The 22075-nt window shown below is 38.7% G+C and overlaps 1 protein-coding gene and 2 long non-coding RNA genes across 3 annotated transcripts in view; 2 read left to right on the top strand and 1 right to left on the bottom strand.

Annotated features, from left to right (window-relative positions):
• The window catches only part of kdrl (kinase insert domain receptor like), a 42481-nt gene extending 33062 nt beyond the window's left edge, over positions 1–9419 (top strand). Inside the window, exons 27-30 of the mRNA XM_061048348.1 lie at positions 1314–1438; positions 4417–4495; positions 4768–4871; positions 7263–9419. Coding sequence (XP_060904331.1) covers positions 1314–1438; positions 4417–4495; positions 4768–4871; positions 7263–7449 — 495 coding nt within the window. The 3' untranslated portion in view covers positions 7450–9419. The remainder of the gene's footprint in view (positions 1–1313; positions 1439–4416; positions 4496–4767; positions 4872–7262) is intronic.
• Positions 215–21443, bottom strand: LOC132982091 (uncharacterized). The gene is made up of 2 exons (XR_009674664.1): positions 21198–21443; positions 215–453 (listed from the first exon to the last, which is right to left on the bottom strand). It is a non-coding gene; the product is annotated as an uncharacterized LOC132982091 (long non-coding RNA).
• Positions 13425–13809, top strand: LOC132981522 (uncharacterized). The gene is made up of 2 exons (XR_009674586.1): positions 13425–13623; positions 13708–13809. It is a non-coding gene; the product is annotated as an uncharacterized LOC132981522 (long non-coding RNA).
• Positions 21444–22075: the final 632 nt, after the last annotated feature.

Genomic DNA, 22075 nt, shown 5'->3' with positions numbered 1-22075 from the left:
CACAAACACTTGGGTCTCTTTGAAAAGGCACCATCAGTCTTGTAAGAGGAACCACACTTCAAAGCCCATGGAAAAACAGTGTATTTGTTAGTGTGATGTGGCATAACAATGTCTGGTATGAACACTGTGAAATGTCTCAAACTGTTGTGAGTCTGTAGATTGTTAGGCTGCTCTTTGGTCAAACCAGGACAACAAACATGCACAAGATGAGAAATCTGTTTTTGATTACCATCCAAATGTATTCATTCACCTGACATAGAGTCCAACTGGCCCTTTTCACTGCAGCATTTTTCTCACAGCACAAGTCACAGTATAATGTTACTTTTTACATTATAACACATAACAGTGCAACAGCCAGCCATTAACCATTTAACTGAAGCAGCAGCGTGCTCTAATCACATCCTTTGCCGTAATTACCACGGAAGGAGAACATGTCGAGTGGAAACAGAGAATCTGAAATGTAGGAAAAGAAAGATTTAGTTTTGTTTTTCATTTGTCTGTTCCTGATTAGGTGGACTCTTAAAGACCTCTATTCCTAATCAACATACAATATACTTTAGCTGTCACCACAGAATATTTATAGTATCATATCCAGTTTGACTTAATATGCTACTTCAGCTTAGAACATCACTTCAGCTTAGTGAAAGGATAACAAAATTATTTTGAAAAAGCTGTGAATTTAAGAAAGTTAAGCACTTAGTCTCAACAATCACTGATGACAGGAAACTGGCTGGAGCAACGAGAGATCATTTTCAATCATCAAGATCTACAAGAAGCCCATAGTCATGTTTCCACTTCAAGTAACTGATGAGGATAGGCTTCTTGACCATGTTTTCCTTTACAACAGACAGATAAGCTCACAGACAAAATGATTCATGTTTCCTTTGCTAATAGCATATTGGACTGTACACTGTCTACATCCAGTGACGTACTCAGAGCTATAGATAAGGGTGCACATCACATCAAATGAAAAACTACGGTATGTTCCTATGCAAATGAGTCTGTGAAATCTATCTTCATGAGAAACAGTTCAGTCTGGACAGAAAGGAGGGGTTGGTTCTTATAAATAACGCTATTGTTACAATGCAGGAAGGCTGGTCATGGTCTCTGCCTCCTCCATCAACTTCATGAACATTGTGTTGGATTTATTAGGCATGACCTTAGTTTCTTTGGCTGCTCGCCACAACCTGTATAACTCTACGTTTGTGTAGCGTACCATGCACACAGCGGTGACCTACTTAAGTTTTTCTGTGTATTGAGCATCATGGAAGTATATACATCTGTACTCTTACATCTTCTGTTTGTTTTTTTAGGAGGGGAAGCACTACATTCCCATAAACACAGCTCTACTGTCTAAGGTGGGAGATCCATCCAGCACAGGGCAATCAGAGGAGACGTCAACACGACCCGCTTCACACCGCGACTCTGGGAACAACTGGTGAGAATTATGCTTATTGTTTATTGGATTGATACAAAAACTTACCTGACATTAATTTCTAACATGCTCATTTCTTATTTTGCCACCCAACGAATGTTTCTCTTAAATACAATAAGAACACAGCTTTAGTGTTGTTCTTTCTTTTCATTCTACCAGGGCCTGTAATACATTTTCCACCTTCTTTACTGAAAAAATCCAGAAAATTAGACAAACTGTCAGTAACTCATCATCAGGATCAGGATATGTGCTGTGTCCATTTAAAACCAACTTAAGCGCAATGACACATTTTAATCAAATCAACCTTAAAAACCTGGAGGACATTATACAACAATTAAATTCCTCCTCCTGCTGTCTTGATATTCTGCAAACAGGTTTTTTCAAAAAAGTTTCCCAAGTCATGGCTCCAGATCCGTTACAAATTGTAAACCTGTCTCTTCTCTCAGGTGTCTTCCCACAGGCCCTGAAAACAGCAGTCCTCAAGCCACTATTAAAAAAGAACAATCAAGACAAGTCAGTAATGAACAATTACAGGCCTATATCAAATCTTCCTTTTTAAAGTAAAAGAATCGAAAAAGCTGTTTTTCAACAGTTAAATAACTTCTTGACATTGAGCGACTGTTTCAATGTCTTCCAGTCAGGTTTTAGACAAAATCACAGCACTGAGACAGCCCTGGTTAAAGAGTTTAATGACATCCGTTTAAACACAGACAGTGGCAGAACCTCAGTCTTAGTTTTACTTGATCTCAGTGCTGCGTTCGACACAGTTGACCACAATATATTACTCGACCGACTGGGAAACTTGGTGGGAGTTTCTGGCACAGTACTAAACTGGTTTAAATCCTACTTAAAGGACAGGGACTTCTTTGTGTCTATAGGTAACTTCAAATCTGAGCAAACAAAAATGACTTGTGGAGTTCCCCAAGGTTCCATCCTGGGGCCCCTTCTGTTTAACCTCTACATGCTCCCACTAGCTCAGATTATGAAAAAACAATCAAATAAGTTATCATAACTACGCAGACGACACACAAATATATATTACAATGTCGCCAGGCAACCATGGTCCCATAAAAGCACTGGGTAAATGCATGGAGCAAATCAATGAGTTGATGTGCAAAAATTTTCTCCAGCTAAACAAAGACAAAACTGAGGTTGTTGTTTTTGGAGCAAAGGAGGAGCGACTAAGAGTGAGCAATCAGCTTCAGTCAGTAAGACTTAAAACCACAGACCAGGCAAGAAATCTGGGCACAGTGAGGGACTCAGACCTCAATTTTAAAAGCCACATTAAGACAATTACAAAATGAGCCTACTATTACCTGAAGAACATATCAAGAATTAGAGGACTTATATCCCAGCAGGACCTGGAAAAACTTGTCCATGCTTTTATCTTCAGTCGTTTTGATTACTGTAACAGTGTCTTTCCAGGTCTGCCTAAAAAATCAGTCAGACAACTGCAGCTGATCCAGAATGCTGCTGCTAGAGTCCTCAGCCAAAACCAAGAAAATGGATCACATCAGTCCAGTTCTGAGGTCTTTACACTGGCTCCCAGTCTGTCAGAGAATATACTTTAAAATCCTGCTGCTGGTTTATAAAGCACTTAATGGTTTAGGGCCAAAATACATTAGTGACCTCCTGATTAATTACGAACCATCCAGACTGCTCAGGTCGTCCGGGACAGGTCTGCTCTCTGTCCCCAGAGTCAAAATCAAACACCGGAGAAGCAGCGTTCAGTTTCTATGCTCCTTATATCTGGAACAAACTCCCAGAAAACTGCAGGTCTGCTGAAACTCTCAGCTCTTTTAAATCGAGGTTGAAGACACACCTGTTTACAGCTGCCTTTCATTAAACAAGTTTAATAAGATTTTAAATTTTAACTCTGCACTGTAACTTTTACCTCTTTTTATATTTTTACTTGATTTATTTCAATTAATTTCATTTGAATTATTTTTATTTGAACATATTTCCAGATTTAATAATTTCAGTGATTTTAAAATTTTCTATTTTAATTTTTCTTTTCTTTCCTCTGTCATGATGCTTTTGATGTCTTGTGTGAAGCACTTTGAATTACCTTGTTATTGAAATGTGCTATATAAATAAACTTGCCTTGCCTTGCCTTTCTGATCTGCTTGGTAGGTTAAAATGAACCACATGCAGTTTACTGCATTACTGATATTACTGATATTGCCACAGTTGCTGGACTGATTTTTTCTTTTGCTATTTGAACTGTGAAATAAGTGCCTACCAGTCTGTTATGATATTAATGAACAGAGGATTGTTGTAACAAAAGAACGACACCCAGCTCTAGTGTCTTGAATCCTTTTCGGCTCATACCTGTGAAACTCCTCTAAGAAATAAATCACCTTATCTTAAAAACATGCAAACCTGTCCTCAGACTATTGATGGTCTGTTTTGAAAAGGAAATTCCTAAAAACATTTGCTCTGAATAATATCCAAAACAATTGGTGTTCCTGTAGCACTCAGACTAAACTCAACCAGGAGAACATTTATGTCTGACCTGAGGACAATGAGAGTTCTGATTTCCAAATGATAAGAAATATACACACATCAACTTGATGTCCACAGAGCTTTCAGTATTGTGGCTCCTATGAGGAATTCCACCCAAAACCAAAGAGCCAGCTTCGAGGTTTATGTCCACTTAACACAATATTTAAAGAGCTCTTGGGTTTTCACAGGTCCACCAGAGTGTTTATTGAGAAGGTGTCGAAAGAAGTAATGACAGTTACTCCTTAGGCTAAATGAAGCGCTCGTTTCAGACTGTGAAATGGAAAGTAAACAAGGTGTGGTTTCAAAGGAAAATGTCAGAGATGCCGCACATTGTTGATTTGGGTGATTATGTTCCTGCTTTCTTTTGTGCTGAACTTTGCTCTGGGCTTTAGTGTTATCAAATGGATTCTGTGAGCAGAAAAAAAAAACATTTTAGGGTTTTCATGAGACTTACACAAGAAATATTTTCTCACCAGGAACATTAAGATCCGTCCTGCTAGTGTGAAAACCTTTGATGAGGTAACCATGGAGCATGGGACAAATGAGAGCCACGAGGTGAGTTATTCAGTTTTAAAGACATTTTGAACTAATGATTTTATGATGTTTGTCATGTTTCACTTATTTTCATCATGCAGACTATTCCATGACATTCTTTTTTATGTACAGTATATATTTCATGCTGTTAACATGTTAAGCACCTTGTAAGGCTGGTTTCAAACATAGAATTCCACACTTTAAAAAAAAAAAAAATCAACTCAAATAGCAAAGAGGCAAAGATGGCATTCAGGGTTTTAATGATTCACTTGCTGTCTCGACATCATCATCAGGGCGGTCACTCAGACAGTGGGATGGGCCTCTCCTCTGACAACATGAAGACTCTAAAGCGTCTGGAGTCTCTGGCAAGCCGACCTCTTAGCATTATGGCTTTGGCGTAAGTACACTACACCTTAAAACAACTATCAACACGACCTGCACGGGACAAGCAAGCACACACAATCACACTGGAAGAGCCAAAAAAATCAGCTTGGAAACCTCCCCTCTGTGCTGGAATGTAGACACAATAACTGTCATACATACACACACACACACACACACACACACACACACACACACACACACACACACACACACACACACACACACACACACACAAAGTTTCTTTTGCCTTAAAAAGACGTCAGTGGCTCGTTTTCCCTTTTTCTGGTGAAGCCATGCATGAGGGACAAAGGCGAAGTGGGCAGGGAAAAGCTTGAAGGTGACAAAGTAAAGGACTGAGCACAAAAGCAGAGTGGACGCTTCACTTGAGGTTTTTCAGTTTTAAGAGCAAACACTAAAACCTCTTTGTTTTCACGACGAGAGTCCTGAATGAGGTACCTCCCAGATGGATTTAACATATGAGTCATGGCTGTCTGGTATAAAGCAATGCTACCTAAGAAACACACATAATCTCAAAGGAGTGACCTCGGCCTGAAGTCTTTACTCCAAAAATCCTGTGGATCATTAGATGACTTTAATATCCTGCATCCTGCCAGGACGTTAAAATCTCAAAAAAGACACAAAAACACCAAGACAGTATGTACTCTCTCACTTCAGAGGTTATTTGAGGATCAAGTGGAATTTCAGTAAATCTTTTTTCTTATGAGCGTCTCTGTAGGTGTCCTAAAGCTTGCTGCAGCTCAGTGGAGTAATTTACAGGTTTAAACCTCTGACCTGAGTAATTACACTCTTAACCTTGTGGTTTTTATACTGTTACCTGCACAACATAGCAGCTATTAATATACCCTGAAAATAAATTGTTTTTTTTCCGAAAGCTTATCTTCAAATTTCCCAAATCTCTGTTCCTTTGAGGAGGGAAGAGTGTAAAGTACATACAAGTTGAGGTAACGTGTCAACAATTCGCACACTTGGAAGGTTTGTGAAGCACAAAAGGTAAATCAAGCCTCAGTTTAATAGACACTTGCTTACAGTTGTCATTCAGAGCTGAAAACTTGAAATGGAGGATACGATACTGGCCAAAAGCACTGCTTGTGTCATCAGAGCCTCAGCGTGAATCAGTCCTGGCATGTTGAGAGTGATCTACATTTTGATGGCACGAATCACTTGCTGGGCAGCAGCTCAATCACCACCACCACCTCTGAACTTAGGAGGGTTGAAAAGGTCCCTCCCCATGCAGCTATAGTACTGTGCTCCTTTTGTTTAACTGAGGTCCACCTGTTGCTCCCTCAGCATTGAGCACATCGTTAGCCTGATGACTTTTCATATGTAGCATATAAAACTAATACAACCTTGTTTTTTATTTTTTTTAAATACAACTTGAAAACAATGATGACGTTCATCGTTTCATCTCAGAATTAAAGGGATATTACCCTGACTCCTCCATGTTTCCTGTGGCCCAACCTTGTGCCTGGCATTGGCATGGCAACACTGTACTATTGTTGACTATTTTGATGCCGAGTTTACCAGGTGGTTATTCACCAGGACAACATTCCAGTACAGCGGCGTCACTTCCCCCGCTGGGCGTTGACCCCTTGGCCTCAAGAGAGGAGCTTGGGAAACCCTTAGCAACCTCCAAAGACAATAAGAGGCAATTACTCATATTCTGAGGGCCAAATGAAGCAGAAAAGCCCGGCATGATTGATTGCATCATATTTGAATAAGGAAAGGTTTGACTGATTGCACAGCTTCACGAGAGGCATTTCTTACTTCAAATAATATCAGAACAGCTCCCTATTGAGGGTTCAGTTGTGAGGAAAGAAAATGTCATGATATGATGCATAATAAGTTGAAGTACTCAGCTGGTTGTTCCCTTAATAACTGCAACTATTCTATACAAACTGTTCACACAAACATTTTTCCAATCATAATGATTTAAGAGAAGTTTGAATATTTTGTGAATGCATACTGAGGATAGGATTTAATTTTGAGATAAGTTCCTGTGGGAAGATTTGGGTCCTTTTCTTTTTATGGTTTGTGATCATCTCGTCTTGAAAATGTATCTCCTGGTTTTCTGTTTTTAAATTTTAAAAATCATATTTATAGTTAAAGCTCAAACTCAGATATACGGTCTCATAATCTGGTGATAATTTTCATTTTCTTTCAGAACTTTCAATTTAAAATGGTTACGTATTAGCCCTTTAGTGATTTGAGTAAAGGTAGAAAAGCATTAGTCTTAATTAAATAGTAATTATGAATCTGATTGTTTCATAATTTGAGGACAGTTTTTAAAGAATGTTAGTGAATTATTTGTTTTGTTGTCATGACTGGAGTTGTGTGGTAGGAGATATGTCTCTGTTATATTTAAGCTCTTTCTCTTTGTGTTTAGGATGAAGGCAGTGAGTAAGAGTAAAGAGTCTGTGCTGAGCGACACAGATAAGGAGAAGTACTCATCGACCATCCCCAATCTGGACTTCAGTCTGGATGACTCAGTGCTGGACGACTCGGCCCTGGAGTGTCACAGCCCACCGCCTGACTACAACTATGTGGTGCGCTACTCCACCCCGCCTGTGTAACCGCAAGCTCCGCCCCCTAAAGCACCTGACTGGTGTCCTCCAGGCCTTCACTTTGTTTCCATCCTGTTCTGACTCTTGTCTCTAGACTATTCTGTAGAGAAGTTTGAGAGGACACACAAGATGTCTCTCAAAGAAGCCCATCAACTGTTACTTCTGGATTTTCTAGCTTCCAGGGCGTTTGGTGTCCTTTTAAAGGAAACCTGCAGTCTGTTGATTCCCCTCCAGTTTTCAGGTATAGGCTGATCTTAATGCTGCTGGTCCCTCCAACATTCACTGTGATGTATCAAACAGGTGAAAACTGGCTCAGGTATTTCTTTTAACTACTGTGAAAAAAAGACTACAATGATTCCCACTGAACAACAGACCTGAATAAACTCCAACCTTTGGTGATGAAGAATCACATCCAGAAAAAAAAAGGAGGATTGCTCTGGCCTAATGTGTTTCAAATGTATTTTAAAAGTGAAAATTTGATAATTAGTGGGGGGGTGCAGTTAGAGAAGCTATTCTTGTAATGTGGCTTGTTTGACCGTTACAGTAAGGCTAAAGATCAACTCAAACGAGAATTAGGATGTTTTAAACATTGTTTATTGATTATGAAAGAATCCCATGTTCTTGGTGCTCCTGTAATACATTTATAAGGTTGATTCTCTCAGGTTGACCCTGGAGTGCTCCGTCACATAGCAGTGGATGTGTTTTAAAGCTCTCCAGGTGATTGAAAGTCATAGTTTGATGGAGGTTAACTGGGACAGAGGGTGGAGCTGAGTGTAAGACCAGACAGGGTCAGAGTGAACATAACAGCTCGATCACTCTAAATGAGTCCTCCTCCTGATGAAGAAGCTCAAAGACTGTTTAGTTTAGTTTGAAGTAAGAAGAAGTCCGATTTGTTTATTTGTATGTGTAAAAAATAGAAAGTTAGAAACATGAGGTTAGACATTCATAGGACCTGTTTATTCAAAAAGCACTAGTTAAAGAAATTGTGTATTTATTTAGCCTGTAAACACTGCTACTAATTCATTGTTTTTTTTGTTATTATGTTGTTTTGGCTCATATTTTTTAAGTTCACAGATAGGTCTACTAGCTTAGTCTTCCTGATATCAACATGCAATGTCCTCAATATTTCACTCCAGAGGTGTGTGCTGTTGGTGCTGCTGTATTCCCTTCTAGTTTAGCAGAGGGATTGTGTTCCTGCAGAAACACCTAATGTTGATCATCCGCCCTTGCAATGGGTTGGTAAAGCTTGCAGGGCAGGCTAAGAAAAAAACTCTCCATGTGTAAGATGGCGTCACTGTGCTCTGGTTCAAATGAAACGTCTCCTCTTTCTAACAGCATTTTCAGCATTGTATTTGTTTTCTAGATGTATTGAAAGTAGTGTGGACCAACCCTTTATCTGAAGAAGAAAAGGAAACAGTATTTGTTAGTGAGTAAACTACAGTCTAAAGTGGACAGAATGAACCCCAGTGTGTTTCCAAATGTTTTGTCTTGTAAATGGTGAGAGGAAGTGATGCACTGATGCTTTATATCAAGTATAGTTTTTGTACTCTAAAGTTATATTATTGTAAACAGTGTTGAGGGTGACATGTGACAAATATGTTTTGATGTATTTTAAAATTTTTATTTAACTTTAACCTAAAGTACACAATAGTAAAATTAACATTTGCAGTATTAGTTGTATTATTTCTTACCAGCCTAACATCATCAGTCATGTTTTTATAAAATAGGTATATGTTCTTAAATGTCATGGTTACTGATATCACAATATTCCTTAGATAAATGTATTTAAAGTGTATTGCATTTCTTCATACATAACCACAAAGTAAAACCACCTGCAGCAGCTCAAACCATCCTATGATCTTTTTCTGTTTTGTTTATGTAGTGTGATAAATTAGATTGAATGAAGTAATGTTCCCCAACACTGTAAACTGAGCATATGAAGTTCATAAATGAATAAAGATCTATATATTTATACATTACTCTCAGTTTTGACTCTTTTTTTTCTTAAATAAGAGGAATGCACTTTAATTTATTTGTGTCTTAAATTAAACTGCAAAGCGGCGTTTATGATGCTTGAATAGACATCTATTCAACATTCCTTCCAGGAGGTGTAACCTTAAGCCTGATGATCCAACTGACTTTTCCTCTAACGCCATGATAACGTCCGCATTTGGGATTTAGGGTAATGTTTCCCAAAATGATTCCATGGATTACTCTACAGTTTTTGAACTTTGTTGATTCCCTGAGTATCGGGGTGGCAGTAGCTCACTCTGTAGGGACTTTGGTCTGGTAGCTGGAGAGGTGCCAGATCACTTCCTGGGTACTGCTGAGGTGGTGTAGCATCTCACTATAATAGTGTATAAACTGAATTTCCCCTTGCAGGATCGATGAAGTATATCTTCTTCTTCTTCGTTCTTTTAAGTGACATGATCAGGTTAAACTTGTATTTATTGTGTAAAGTTTGTCTTTCTTTACAACTGTACAGCTTCATAAAGTTAGGCCAGCTGGAGACTCTTGTAGGGATATAAACATTTCAAAGCAAGTTTTTATTTGTTGTGATTTGTTTAAGCAATAAAAAAGTTCTGTTGTATTTAATGTCAGGACGTCTGTGATTCAGTCATCGGCTGTAAGCCAAATGCTGAAGATATTCATATTGTGCCGATATTCAAATATAGGCCTACAGAACAACCTTGAGTGTGATACTGCTTTTATATATCAGCATTAGTCAGTCATGATTCAGTGTGTGATTCAGAAGTCATAGCTTAATCAATCCAAACAAACAATCTGTTGTTATGTGTAACTGTATTCAGAACACCTGGCTGAGCTGGAGTGAAACAAAGTGACAAGTCCCAGTGCTGTTGTACTCAACATCAGCACCCGTTGAAGGCATCTAGTCCAATCAGAATACTTGGTCAGAACTAACTGTTGTAAAAGCAAAAACTATGTAATTAAAGTGTCCTTAATTCAAATAAAAGCCACACTGGAGAAACTTTTTTTTAATGGCTTCACCCATTTAGAATAAAACCGATCTTTCTACTACTCTACCCCAAACAAAAGAAAGCTCAACTATAAAACCCCCTCAGCTGACTTCTTTGAAAGAATGTGTTGCCTGTTAAGTAAATCTCATAGTTCAGCCGATTAGGGAACTAATGCTTGTCCCAGTCATTTTTGCTGGTGAGCCTTGAAATCAGTCTTAAAGGAGAGTTACATTGAAATATTGTGTTAGCATAACTACCAAAGATTGATGTTTTTATTGCATGGTTGTAGAATTTTTTATGTTTGGGTGGCATGAAGTCTTTAAAATGTTACAGTAATTCACAATGAGGAGCAAATTGATCCCATTCAGTCTACAATTCTACAATTCACTTAGCAGACGCTTTTATCCAAAGCGACATACATAGGAGAGTAAGTACAACACTAATCCATTCATACACCGCCACAAAGCAGAGGGAGCAATGCAGGGTTAAGTGTCTTGCCCAAGGACACATCGGACATGTTGCTCAGCTGGGGGTCAAACCCTTGACCTTCCGGTTGAGAGGCGACTACTCTACCAACTGAGCCACAGCCGCCCGCCAGTCATCTCAAGACCCCCTACATTTATCTTAGAGGACTCCCATGTTTGGAACAACTGGCACAAGAAAGTTATGCCAAAGGCCTCGGACCCAACTAAATGTCCTGTTTCCTTTTTCCATAATCCTGTTTGCATTATTAAACCTCAGTTGGAAGGGGTGTTTGGTTCAGACTGAGTGGTCAGTGCTCTGCCCCTCTACGGCTCCTCAGACTTTGAGAGACTCATGTCCTGTCCAGGACGAAGTGTCGGCAGCCTGTCTGTTTCTGTAGAGGAAGGAACTCTTAATCATCCTAGTCACGACAGGAGGACGCAACACAGGGCTTCCTCTGAGGGCGCCGTGCCCCCCACCTCCACCCCTGCTTACCGGCACACTGGGTGTGTCAGAGGGGACCAGAGGGCAGGTTGGACTGTCTCCACTTGTCCTCAGAGGATTTAGTGTTAGTGTTTACTCTAAGGTGAGCGGCCAACATTACAACCAAAAACACATCAACAACCACTGACTATTTCCAGAATATGAGATACAAACAAACAAGGGAAGGATGTTGGAGAGGGGAGGGGGTGATGTGACTGTCTTTTCTCCCGGTAACAAAAAGATATGTATTTCTAAAACTACACACAGTGTTTTTCCACACAGGTATGAGGACTGTCTGTCTTCTGTCCTTGGAACACTTTGCCTGAGCGCAGCATGGGACAGAGTTTATTAAATCTCTCCTTTATTCAAGCCAAAGAAGTAGAAGTAGCATACAGTGACTATAGTTGTCAAATGTGGTGGAGAAAAGAGTGCCACATTTCCTTTTGAACTGTAAAGAAGGATAGGCTACTGTACTGGAGGTGACGTTTGTGGTTACTTTCCACAAATTAAATCCTGTTTCCTTGACCTCAGAGGTGGCACTGCAGCCCAAGAGTTACTGTTTCTATCAGTGAGATGGAGAGGAAACTTATGATGAAAGAGAAATCAGAATCATGAAATAAAAATTAAAAAAGACAGACTTTTGATCCTCTTTGCTTGACTTTATCTGCATTTTTTTTTTTTTTTAAACTTCAAATTAATGCATTGCACCCTGCTTTTTCTCTGTGTAACACAAGGCATAAACCTTCAGTACTTATCTTGTGTAAAGGCTTTCAATGAAGTTAAGCTAGTTCAAAAGAGGTTTCATAGACTAAGTAAACCAAATCAGGTTAATTTGTTGTAAAAGGAAAAAAACGTCCTATGCTTTGATAGGAAAAGTGTGTCGTCACAGTGGGAGGAACCAGCGGAGCTTTATCTCCTGGGAATACGCAACGCTGATCTTAAACTGGCTTCACATTGACAATCAGTTTCAAAAGGTTTTTACATGTACGTAGAAAAAGAAAAACATACAAATATTCTATGATAATATAATTATCCTGAAAGTTCTTGTACCTATGATATTTTTCAGATCACATTTAAGAAAATATTTTGAGAACTTTTCCACCACATGACCTTGAGATTATTTAAATGGAGACAAAAAGCCAGTAGTCACAATGTGGGAAATCAATCCATGAATAAAAAAGCATTTGAATGAATGATGTCATTTCTGGAAAACTGCTTGGTATTGTTCTGTGATCAGAAGAGGATCACAGGTTTAACGTGTGAAACATAAATCTGTTAACAGAAGAACAGAAAGGCGGATATGAGTCACAGAATGAGTAAATATTGTAAAGTGTTGCCATCTATCCTTAAAAAAAAAAAAAATTAAATTTCTCAGAAAAAAAAGAGGAAGGACCTTTGATTCTTCTGATCAGAAATGCTATATGATTCAAGCACCACACCCACTGTACAGTCTGTTTTTACCCTTGATTACACAACGGCATTTGTTTAAAAAAAAAAATCCCATCTCCCTCGTTGCACACTTCCACAGTCTGAGCTGCAGAAAAAATTATCATTATTAAATGGCTGTTGATTAAGTCAGGGATCCTCGGAAATTACTTTTGAAAAAACATCCGGGAACCAACTGAATCTGTGCAGCTTGAAATGCAATCATACACTGATTTGGTACAAAGGTCCCCCCCCCCCTCCCCTCCCCCCCATATAAACCAGTTCACAATGTTTTTCCCAGACCCCTGCCCAACAAGGTGAATGGAGGGCCGGTCACATCCACGCCTCTCACCTAAATGTACAACAATGAGTCCGGATATACTGTCCCCTTTGAATACCAGACTTCAATTTTAACAAGCAGAGTAAAACACTGAGAAACAACACACGACTAAATAAAGACACTTCTACAATGACCTTCAGCACAGCTGTGGGTCAAAGGACGAATAGGAGAAACTAAATCAGATCAGCAGCATGGTTAGTTATTCGTGTGGTAGCTGTGCGACGGTCCAACATCAAGGTCAAAAACACAAGTAGCCTACAGCATAACCATTCTCATGATAGATTTTCAGGTATTTGTGTGGTGATTGGACAGTTCTGTGTATTTTTCCTTGTTTGGCGCTTGTGTTTTTTTTTCTTTCAGAGGCTGGGTGTGGCTTATCGGCTGCTGGAGCTCTCTGCAATCACTCACCTGATCGTCATCTGTAATCACCGGCTGCAGCATTTATACCCTAGTTCAACTCTCCCAAACTGCCAGATTATTTCCGCCTACACCGTGGTAGAGCGGCTTTTCAGTATCAGTAAACTTTTTGTGCTTTGGATACCTGTCACTAATTATTCCCTTGTCTTCTTTTTTCCCCAGTGCCTCCAACCAATGAGCTCCAGCGCCTCACCACCCAGCCTCTCATTCAAGCCTCACCAGCCTTCACCAGCCTCACTTCAATAAATATCCATTTACCCACCACCCTGTTTTCCGGTCTTGCTTTTGGGTCCACTGAAAACCTTTAAGATCATAACAATTTGTTTCCAAGCAAATGTTCTCATTGAGGGAGCAGGTGTGTGTGTGTGTGTGTGTGTGTGTGTGTGTGTGTGTGTGTGTGTCTGTTTATCTAAAAAATGTATTTTTGGTATTATTATTTATGAATATTACTATTACTTAAACCACTATTTTTGCTGTTTTGCAAAAAGAAAAAACTTGAATGTTGAGACAGAGAACCAAAGTGATTTATTATACATTTTATGTGAGATGGATCCTTAATTCATGAGGAAAGAGAAGAGAGGAACTAATGAGCGAAGGTGTGTTGCGTCCAGGTGTCTTACTGCGAGGGTTTCCGCCCGGTCCCCAGAGGAACTTTGGGAAGACAAATTAATGGTAACTGTATGTAATGTGTTGAGGTTTGGTGACGGACTTCAGTGTTTTCTTACGAGTTTAAGATCTACATGAGGTGTTTACATTTATATGGGCTTTGAACACACTGTTAAAATGATTGTATACATTGTAAAGCACTTCATTTAAAGCTGTGGTCCTGAACGCTTGACATAAGCTACATTTTGGTTTTTGCGCGTAGTGTTCATATGAGATGGAGTTACAGTTACCGAATTTAATTGAATAAAGTAGCCTAGTTCTGATTCGGATTTGTATTGATGTACTTAGCCTAGTTAAAATGAAAGTAATGAATGAAAATAACTTTTGAGTTTTGTGGAATCAAACCAAACGGTTATTTTGTTTTTTTTATTATTGAATAAATTATTATTAATTATTAATTATTGATTATTATTGAAATAGTGGTTTAAGGACTAGTACTTAGTGTTTAGTGTAACTCTTGGTTGATTTAATTGCACTATGTAATAGTATCCATTAACACAATATTGATGCTGAAAAGATGCACTTTGACACAAAATAATGGTCATTTAAGAGTGAGTTGTAACCATAGACCTGGTGTAAGAGGAGAAACCATACGGATGGACTTTATTGAAACAACAGGGACAGTGAGTTAAACAATGGACATGTAAAAAGAGACATTCATGCCCAATGGAAAGTTTTGCATATTTGTGTTTTTGCGATTGTGTAACAAATGACATGACATTTGGGGAGTGAAATGCATGGTTCAGGTCTCCATTCCTCTGAACCGTTCACCTGTGTTTTCCAGGAATTCAACAGCATTGAACCAAAATCCTTCGTTACTGAGGTACCTACTTTTGAAACCTGTAACATGTGCATACCAAATGGCATGGCAATCCATCCTATAGTCAAGGGGTTTTTTTTGTCTAAATGAACAAAACCTGTGGACCAGGCTGTTATAGCCATTGTCACTTGCAGGGCAAAAAACCTCTGATGAACAGCTTAAAGGTCCTGGTGCACATTTTTTAGTGGAACAGACGTTTGAATGTCTGTGGCTACACTTGAAAGGATTTCAAACTGGTTCACAGTTTATTTACAGTTTACAGTTTTTTACCGACTATTTGAAGACATTAATCAATTGTCTATTAGACCAAATTTAACTGGGAATCCTACTTGTGACACGAACAGTCATCCCACATTCACACACATCTGCGATTGTCAAGTCTGCGGCCTTGTTTTCTCTTCTGTGGGGAATGATTGAAACAGCCAATAAAGCGTTACATTTAAGATTCTGTTTGAAGAATGTTTGCCAAGATGAAATGTCCCCAACCACGACAATTATTTGGGACAAATGCTGCTACAATCATCATTTCCGTCATCCTTGTAACCTGCTAGGCCAACCGTATAATAAACATGTTGTCAAAATTAAACAAAATGATATTTTGTTATACATTGATGTTATAACTGTATTTTAGCCAGCTGATATCGGTGGAGATGGGGTCTTGGATGGATTGACACGATTTTTCCCTGTTTTCACACTAAATTTCAAAATTAAATTCTTGTCTTCCAACCTTAAGTCTGTAATTTAGTTTTCTGCTTTTATTTTGAAAGGATGTACAAAAAACGTCCATCCATTTTAGCACCCCCGAAGAGGCATAAGGTAGGTTTTTGCAGGAATATGTTTCAATATGGTTTTAAGTGTTGAATTGAACAACTAGCTATTTGATACATGTACGCTAGTTTTGCTCCATTTAAAATATTTTTAGTCCTTTGTGTTTTTTTTATTTTGTAATTGTCAATACATCTTCAAATCATCAGTGTATCAAAACTACATCAAAAAGTTCAAACCCAGTGAGTTACAATGTTTAATATTTACTTCGACGATATTCACCAGACTGAAGAGGATTCCACAGAACTGCTGATGTTGGCTTACGGTACGCCTATTGTGTAACTAGCTCAGATTTAGATGCCAACATAAAAAGAAAATGTGACTAAACTTGACACAGAAATTTTGAAACTTTAACTCACTTCCTAATCTGTGACCATAATTTCAGGTTTTACTGCTTTTCTGAGCTTTGTTAAGCTCAACAGACTAAGAGGAGTATATGAAACACTTAAACGTGTCATTTCCTGTTGTTAATAGGGGATGCTTTTATTATGCCAAGTTCTTTGAATCTCTCCGTTTGCAGCACCAGGGTGTGCACTGTGCAGGGGCTCATACACCAGGAGTGCTGTCCTTTGTGGCATAATTATTGTGAACATGGTGGGGTTTTTCTGCAGCTCAGATGCAATTACATTTTGTTAACCTCTTTTTTTCCAAGTCAGGTTTCATGTCAACCACTCTGCTGCTCTGTGGCTTCTTTTGGGGAACGGAAAAATCTCTTCGATGTGTCCCAATGTGGGACATCAGGACTTCCTGTTTGTTGCCACAAGCTGTATTCAAATGTGTGGTGGCTGGCTCGCTGGCCTCCTCTCATCTTCGCTGCTTAGCAAACTTTAGCAGTGCCTTATTGAGGCCTCAGCTATCACACATCATACACCAAAAAATAAGAAGTCCCAGATTTTCTACCACTTTTCGGGATTCAATAGATTGTTGTGTAGCAGTTGCTCGAGCCGCAAAATCTTTGCACCCACAATAACTTTAATCAATGCTAGCTGCATGCTGGTAGGTCCTGACTGAAATGTATCAACAAATATCGGCGGTATTCTGGTGAAATGTGGTGCAGATCTCTCTTACGCTTAAAGGACAAGTCTGTCTGACTTTCGTGATGCTATGGATGTTTCCGCAGCGACGCCATGATGTTACCATTTGAAGCTTATTTTTCTCAAATTTTAATGGAGATAACTTTTCCATTACATTTGGTACACATAAACTTTTTCCAACAGGAAGGATTGTAATTGTAATGTTATTTATTGCACTATGTAAATAAAAACAGATTGATTGATATACACTTGGTTATGCCCAGATTTTTTTTTAAGTAGGACAAGTTTGATCGATTGTTATCTTTATGAAATAGCTGAAAAACTAAGGACATTCCCATCATCCTTTGCTGTAGTCCAGTGGTTCCCAAACTTTTTTTCCTTGGAGCCCCCCTACTTGTATCTAAGAAAAGCTGACCTCCCTGTGAACCCACAAGACTGAAATCACAAATTTCTGTCAGCATCAATAAGATCAAGTTGAACATGAACTGCTTTCATTAGAATTTATTCCGCTGGTGAATGTCTCTATTCTAGTGAAAGCTTAGCATTTTTTATTTTAACATCTCAACAGAATTGTTCTAGTCCTTACCAAAAGACATAAACTATCCAGTAAGTGTGTTATCATGATTTAATTTAATATGTGCCAGTCTAATTATGACAACCTCGAAGCAGACAGACACCGGGCCCCCCTGAGATCTTTGGTGTCCCTTTTAGGGGGACCCAGGCCCCAGGTTGGGAACAAATGCTCGTCCTTGTCTATTGCTGAATATGTTCTTACGCTTACATGCTAAAACTAAGATGGTGGACATGATTGTAACGTGCGTGTTAGCATTGTCATTTTGAAAATGTTAGCATGCTGATGTTAGCGTTTAGTTCAAAGTAAAGTAACCGCTATCTGCAGCCTCAAAGAGCCGCTGGGGAGCAGGGGGTCAATGTTCACTAATATATCTAAGAATTTTTTTATGATAGTTTTACAGTTCAAACTGTAAAAACATAAACGTTGGCAATGCTTTTTGAATGGTCACAAAATGTTTAGCCTTTGTGTAAAGTCAAAGGAAGGGCGCAGGTTTTGAAGAGTAAAACATCAGTAAGCTGAAGGTGGATTATTAAAAACATATTTACCAAGCCAAAATTATACTGAACATTTTACACACTAAAAAATATAATGACTGTGAACTGACACTATTAGACAGGTTGAGGTCTCAGGAATGTGTCATAGAAGAAGGTTATGCCATAGGGAACATGGACCTTGCCGCTGACATTGTTTTTGGTAAGACTTGAATCTTGGTTCTGCACAGGTTCAGTGTTGTATCTTTTTCTTTGTCTCTGCTTCACATTGAGTATGCAAACTTCCAACAACAATCACAAAAAGATCATAGCATGCTTGTGCCGATAAAAACTTTGAAGTGATTATAAAATGTAACCTTCCTTATAAATGTTTGAGCTCAATGAGTCCAATGCCTTCATTTCCACTGGATAATCTTAAAAGTAGAATTTTTAGAAAGATGTTAACTTTTTCCATATATACTTAGGACATATACTTGCGACATCCCAGGACAATTCTTCACAAGTCCATTACACAGTTAATTAATAAACATGCTGGAACATGACTTTCTGAATATCCTGCTTCCATGTGTTTTATGTTACAGAGAACAAACTTTGGATGGGTGCATGTGTGTGGGCCATGCAGGCAGTTTCTCTAAAAATATGGTCTTGTTTTACCTCTCTTCCTGCAGAGCAACACTGTGGCCACTTCAATAACATCAATGAAGTTATGCAACAAACTGAATTCTTGGGCTGCTTCGCCACTGCCTGTCACTGATCTGCTACAAATACAGCATGCAAAGCTCGGGAGAAGACGAGGGACTTTTGCTACTCTTTTGTCTTCTGTGTACACTCAAAGAAAGAGTGAACATTCCTTTATCATCAAATTTTATAGTATAAAAGTGAGCAATCATAACCACTCTGAAATATCACTCATGACACTCATTGCCTTCCTGGACCAGTTGGGTCTTTTAGCAGTCAATACAAAATAGAAGAGAAACAGAGATTTGAACAACAACATCGCTGTTTTGTGATATCCGTGTGATGCACAGCTGTATCTCAACTCCGAGGAAATGTTTGGATTGTGATTCTTCTCAGTTTCACCATCATATTTTGCAGCACAGTACAATCAGGTCTGAGCCAGAAAACCCAGCACGACCCCACAAAACATCCTGCAAACAATCACAGTCACCCTGTCAGTGTTTTGCAGTGCACTCGATGAGTTTAAGTCTGCTGAGCTGTCCATCTTTCTTTAGTCTGAGAAGTGAGACACTCACACTACTGACCTCACCCAATTACTAAGTGAGTCATTCTCTGGATCCAAAAATGTTCACTTCAGAGTGTTAAATATTAAAGCCCACTATTAAGTTGATTTTTATCGACGTGATACAGTCTTAGACCGAACAACTGGTGAATTTATCCCTTCACATTCATGAGAGAAACAGACAAGTCATAACAAGCTCAATGGCCCCATCTAGTGAAAATATATTGTCAGTATTGTCACATTTCTATGGGGTGCACAATCTTACTGCTGAGAAACAGCAGCGCCCTTGTATTTTTTTTGCTACGTTTATTTTTGGGCTTTTTGTGCCTTCATTTAGTAATAGGACAGATGATAGAGTCAGAAATCCAGAAGAGAGAGGTGAATGAAATGCGATAAGGAGGCAAAAGTCAGATTCTAACCCAGGCCGCCTGCTTGGAGGACTATAGCCTCTGTACATGCGGCACAAGCACTGACCACTAGACTACTGGTGCCCCAGCCCATATGTGTTTTTATAAGGCATAGTTGTATTTAGTGTAAGGCCAGAGACACTCAGACACAAGCCCTACAGTACCATCATCTTAACTTCTCACAATCTTTGCTGTTGACCAGGTGCGCCCCTAATAAAAGCACGCTTTTGTCCTTTATTTTATGAGTAGCATTTGACTGGGATTACAGCAAAAGTACCAAACACCTCAAATTAAGAAGGACTGAGATTTTGTCCAGAAATATTGGTCAAGATTTACTCAGTTTACTGGATTGAATGGACTTACACATTAAATATCTGAAGTCAAAACTAGAGACACATATCAACTCAACGGATAGAGCCACTATAACCATACTGTTAAACCTCTGGCCAGATTTAAGTGGAACATGTAGTTAACAATGAATTTAAAAGACTATTTTCAGCTGTATTTAATCAATTAGTTAATTTGAAAAAGTCTATTGTTTTTTCTTATGTTCAAATGTATTAATTGTAATTTATTGTTTTTTACAAACAACAATAACAAACGGCTCAGCAAATCATTGGTTTGCACAACCATCATGAATTAAACATACATATATGGGTACAACACAATCCATAGTTTCTCGTTTTTTGTTTTTCCAAAAGAGAGCAGTGTCCGTAGTTCGTCAAGCAAAATGCCTGCAAGTGTGGAAGCCACAGTAGAGTTTGAGAAGCGGAGGTGTGGGGTCCATATTAGCATGAATCGTCCTCTTGTAGTGTGAAGCAAACAGGTCAAAACACTCCATGATAATCTTATGCCAGTTTGCCTTTGAGGGCGGTTTGTCGCTTATCCATGAACCAAAGACATTCTTCCTAACAGCATATGTGAGGATATCAAACAGTCTGCTGGAGCGAGTACAGACAATAGTATCCTGACACTGATGACCCAGGAGTAGAGACGCAGGATTCATACACAAAGTCACACCCAGAATGTTTTCCATTTCTAAAATATCTACCCAGTACACTTGAATTGTTGGACAGGACCAGACACATGAGTATAAGTCCCTACCGAAATGTTACATTTTAGACACAGAGGTGACATCTGGGGGTTACTTTTATGTCTTTTACTGGGAGAGATCTGCAAGCAGTGCAAGATTTTAAATTGTAACAATCTACAAGCTAGCATGATTACAAACTGATATCTTCCTTTTATGATTCCACATCGCATCCCATTTATCTTCATCAATACTTATAGCTGAAGCAGCTGAAACATTAAACCCATCAGACATCATAAAAACGAGTCATGGACTTTTTAGCTGGACACCGAAGCAGTAATTACTCTGTTGGTGATTTTATGGCATTGGCATGGAAAGTGTTGTTTCTGTTGATGAAGTCCCTGATTTGGAGGTATCTAAAGAAATGGCATCTCTGGAGATTATAAGACTTGTTCAAATGATAATAAGGATGTTCCCTCGAATAAATCACACATTTTCTTTATCCCCTGGGATGTCCAAGTGTTATACCCCGTGTCAATCGTGCCTTGTTTAAAGTCCGGATTACCTTGATTTGGGATCTGTAGGGGGGTTAAGTTGCACCTTGGATGTCACACACTGAATCTCAAGCTGAATCATTCCCTTTATGACAGCAACCCTGTTGAGACACGATGAATTGTACTTTTCTGAATCACAGATGCGTTCACAACATCATGTGGATGTGATTCCTCAAACTTAAGAGTCATTTGATGAGAAGTTATTACAGAGATGTCTCAGGCTTCCTCTTATGATGTTCCTCTTCATGGTTTTACAAAAGAAATGTCTGAAATAGAGAAGAGAAAGTGACAGGAGAAGATAACATGAGGCTGAGAGAAAAGATGAGTTTAACACTTGTGAAACCAAAAATATCCCTCAGTTTTGAGTAACAACTGTGACAAGCAGTCAGGTGTTCAAAAATCTGTAATTCTTACGACACATTTTCACAATGACAAAGAAACAACTCCTAATGACGACAGATCTGTCACTGATGGTGACTTGGTTTCTCTTTAGTTTTAGGCTCCATTTGAATATTAAGTTCAATGAAAGGTTTCTTGAAATGCACTCAGGGATCAAATATTATTTATATGATCTTTTTTTTTTCTATAGGCTGATATGCAAAAGTAACCACTGTTTTCTCATATTTAAAAATATCTTGGACAGATTGACAGATGTTGTCTGTTTCCAATGTATCACATTAAACAGTGGAGAAAGGGATTGTAAACTTTTAGAGGTGATTTCCTCCTGTATCTCCTGATAGATGGTGGGATTACTTCTTGATTATTATTACTACTTACTGTTGTTTAGATTTTCTATTTGCAGTATATTTAAAATGCAACCAGTATGGACATGTGATACAAAACGGTACACAGCATTGAATGTTTCTCTTGAGTGAATGCTGCCCTCTTG

This window comes from Labrus mixtus, chromosome 10 (assembly GCF_963584025.1).
Source record: "Labrus mixtus chromosome 10, fLabMix1.1, whole genome shotgun sequence".
NCBI classification, from domain to species: domain Eukaryota; kingdom Metazoa; phylum Chordata; class Actinopteri; order Labriformes; family Labridae; genus Labrus; species Labrus mixtus.
This window is presented reverse-complemented; position numbering and strand designations above follow the sequence as displayed.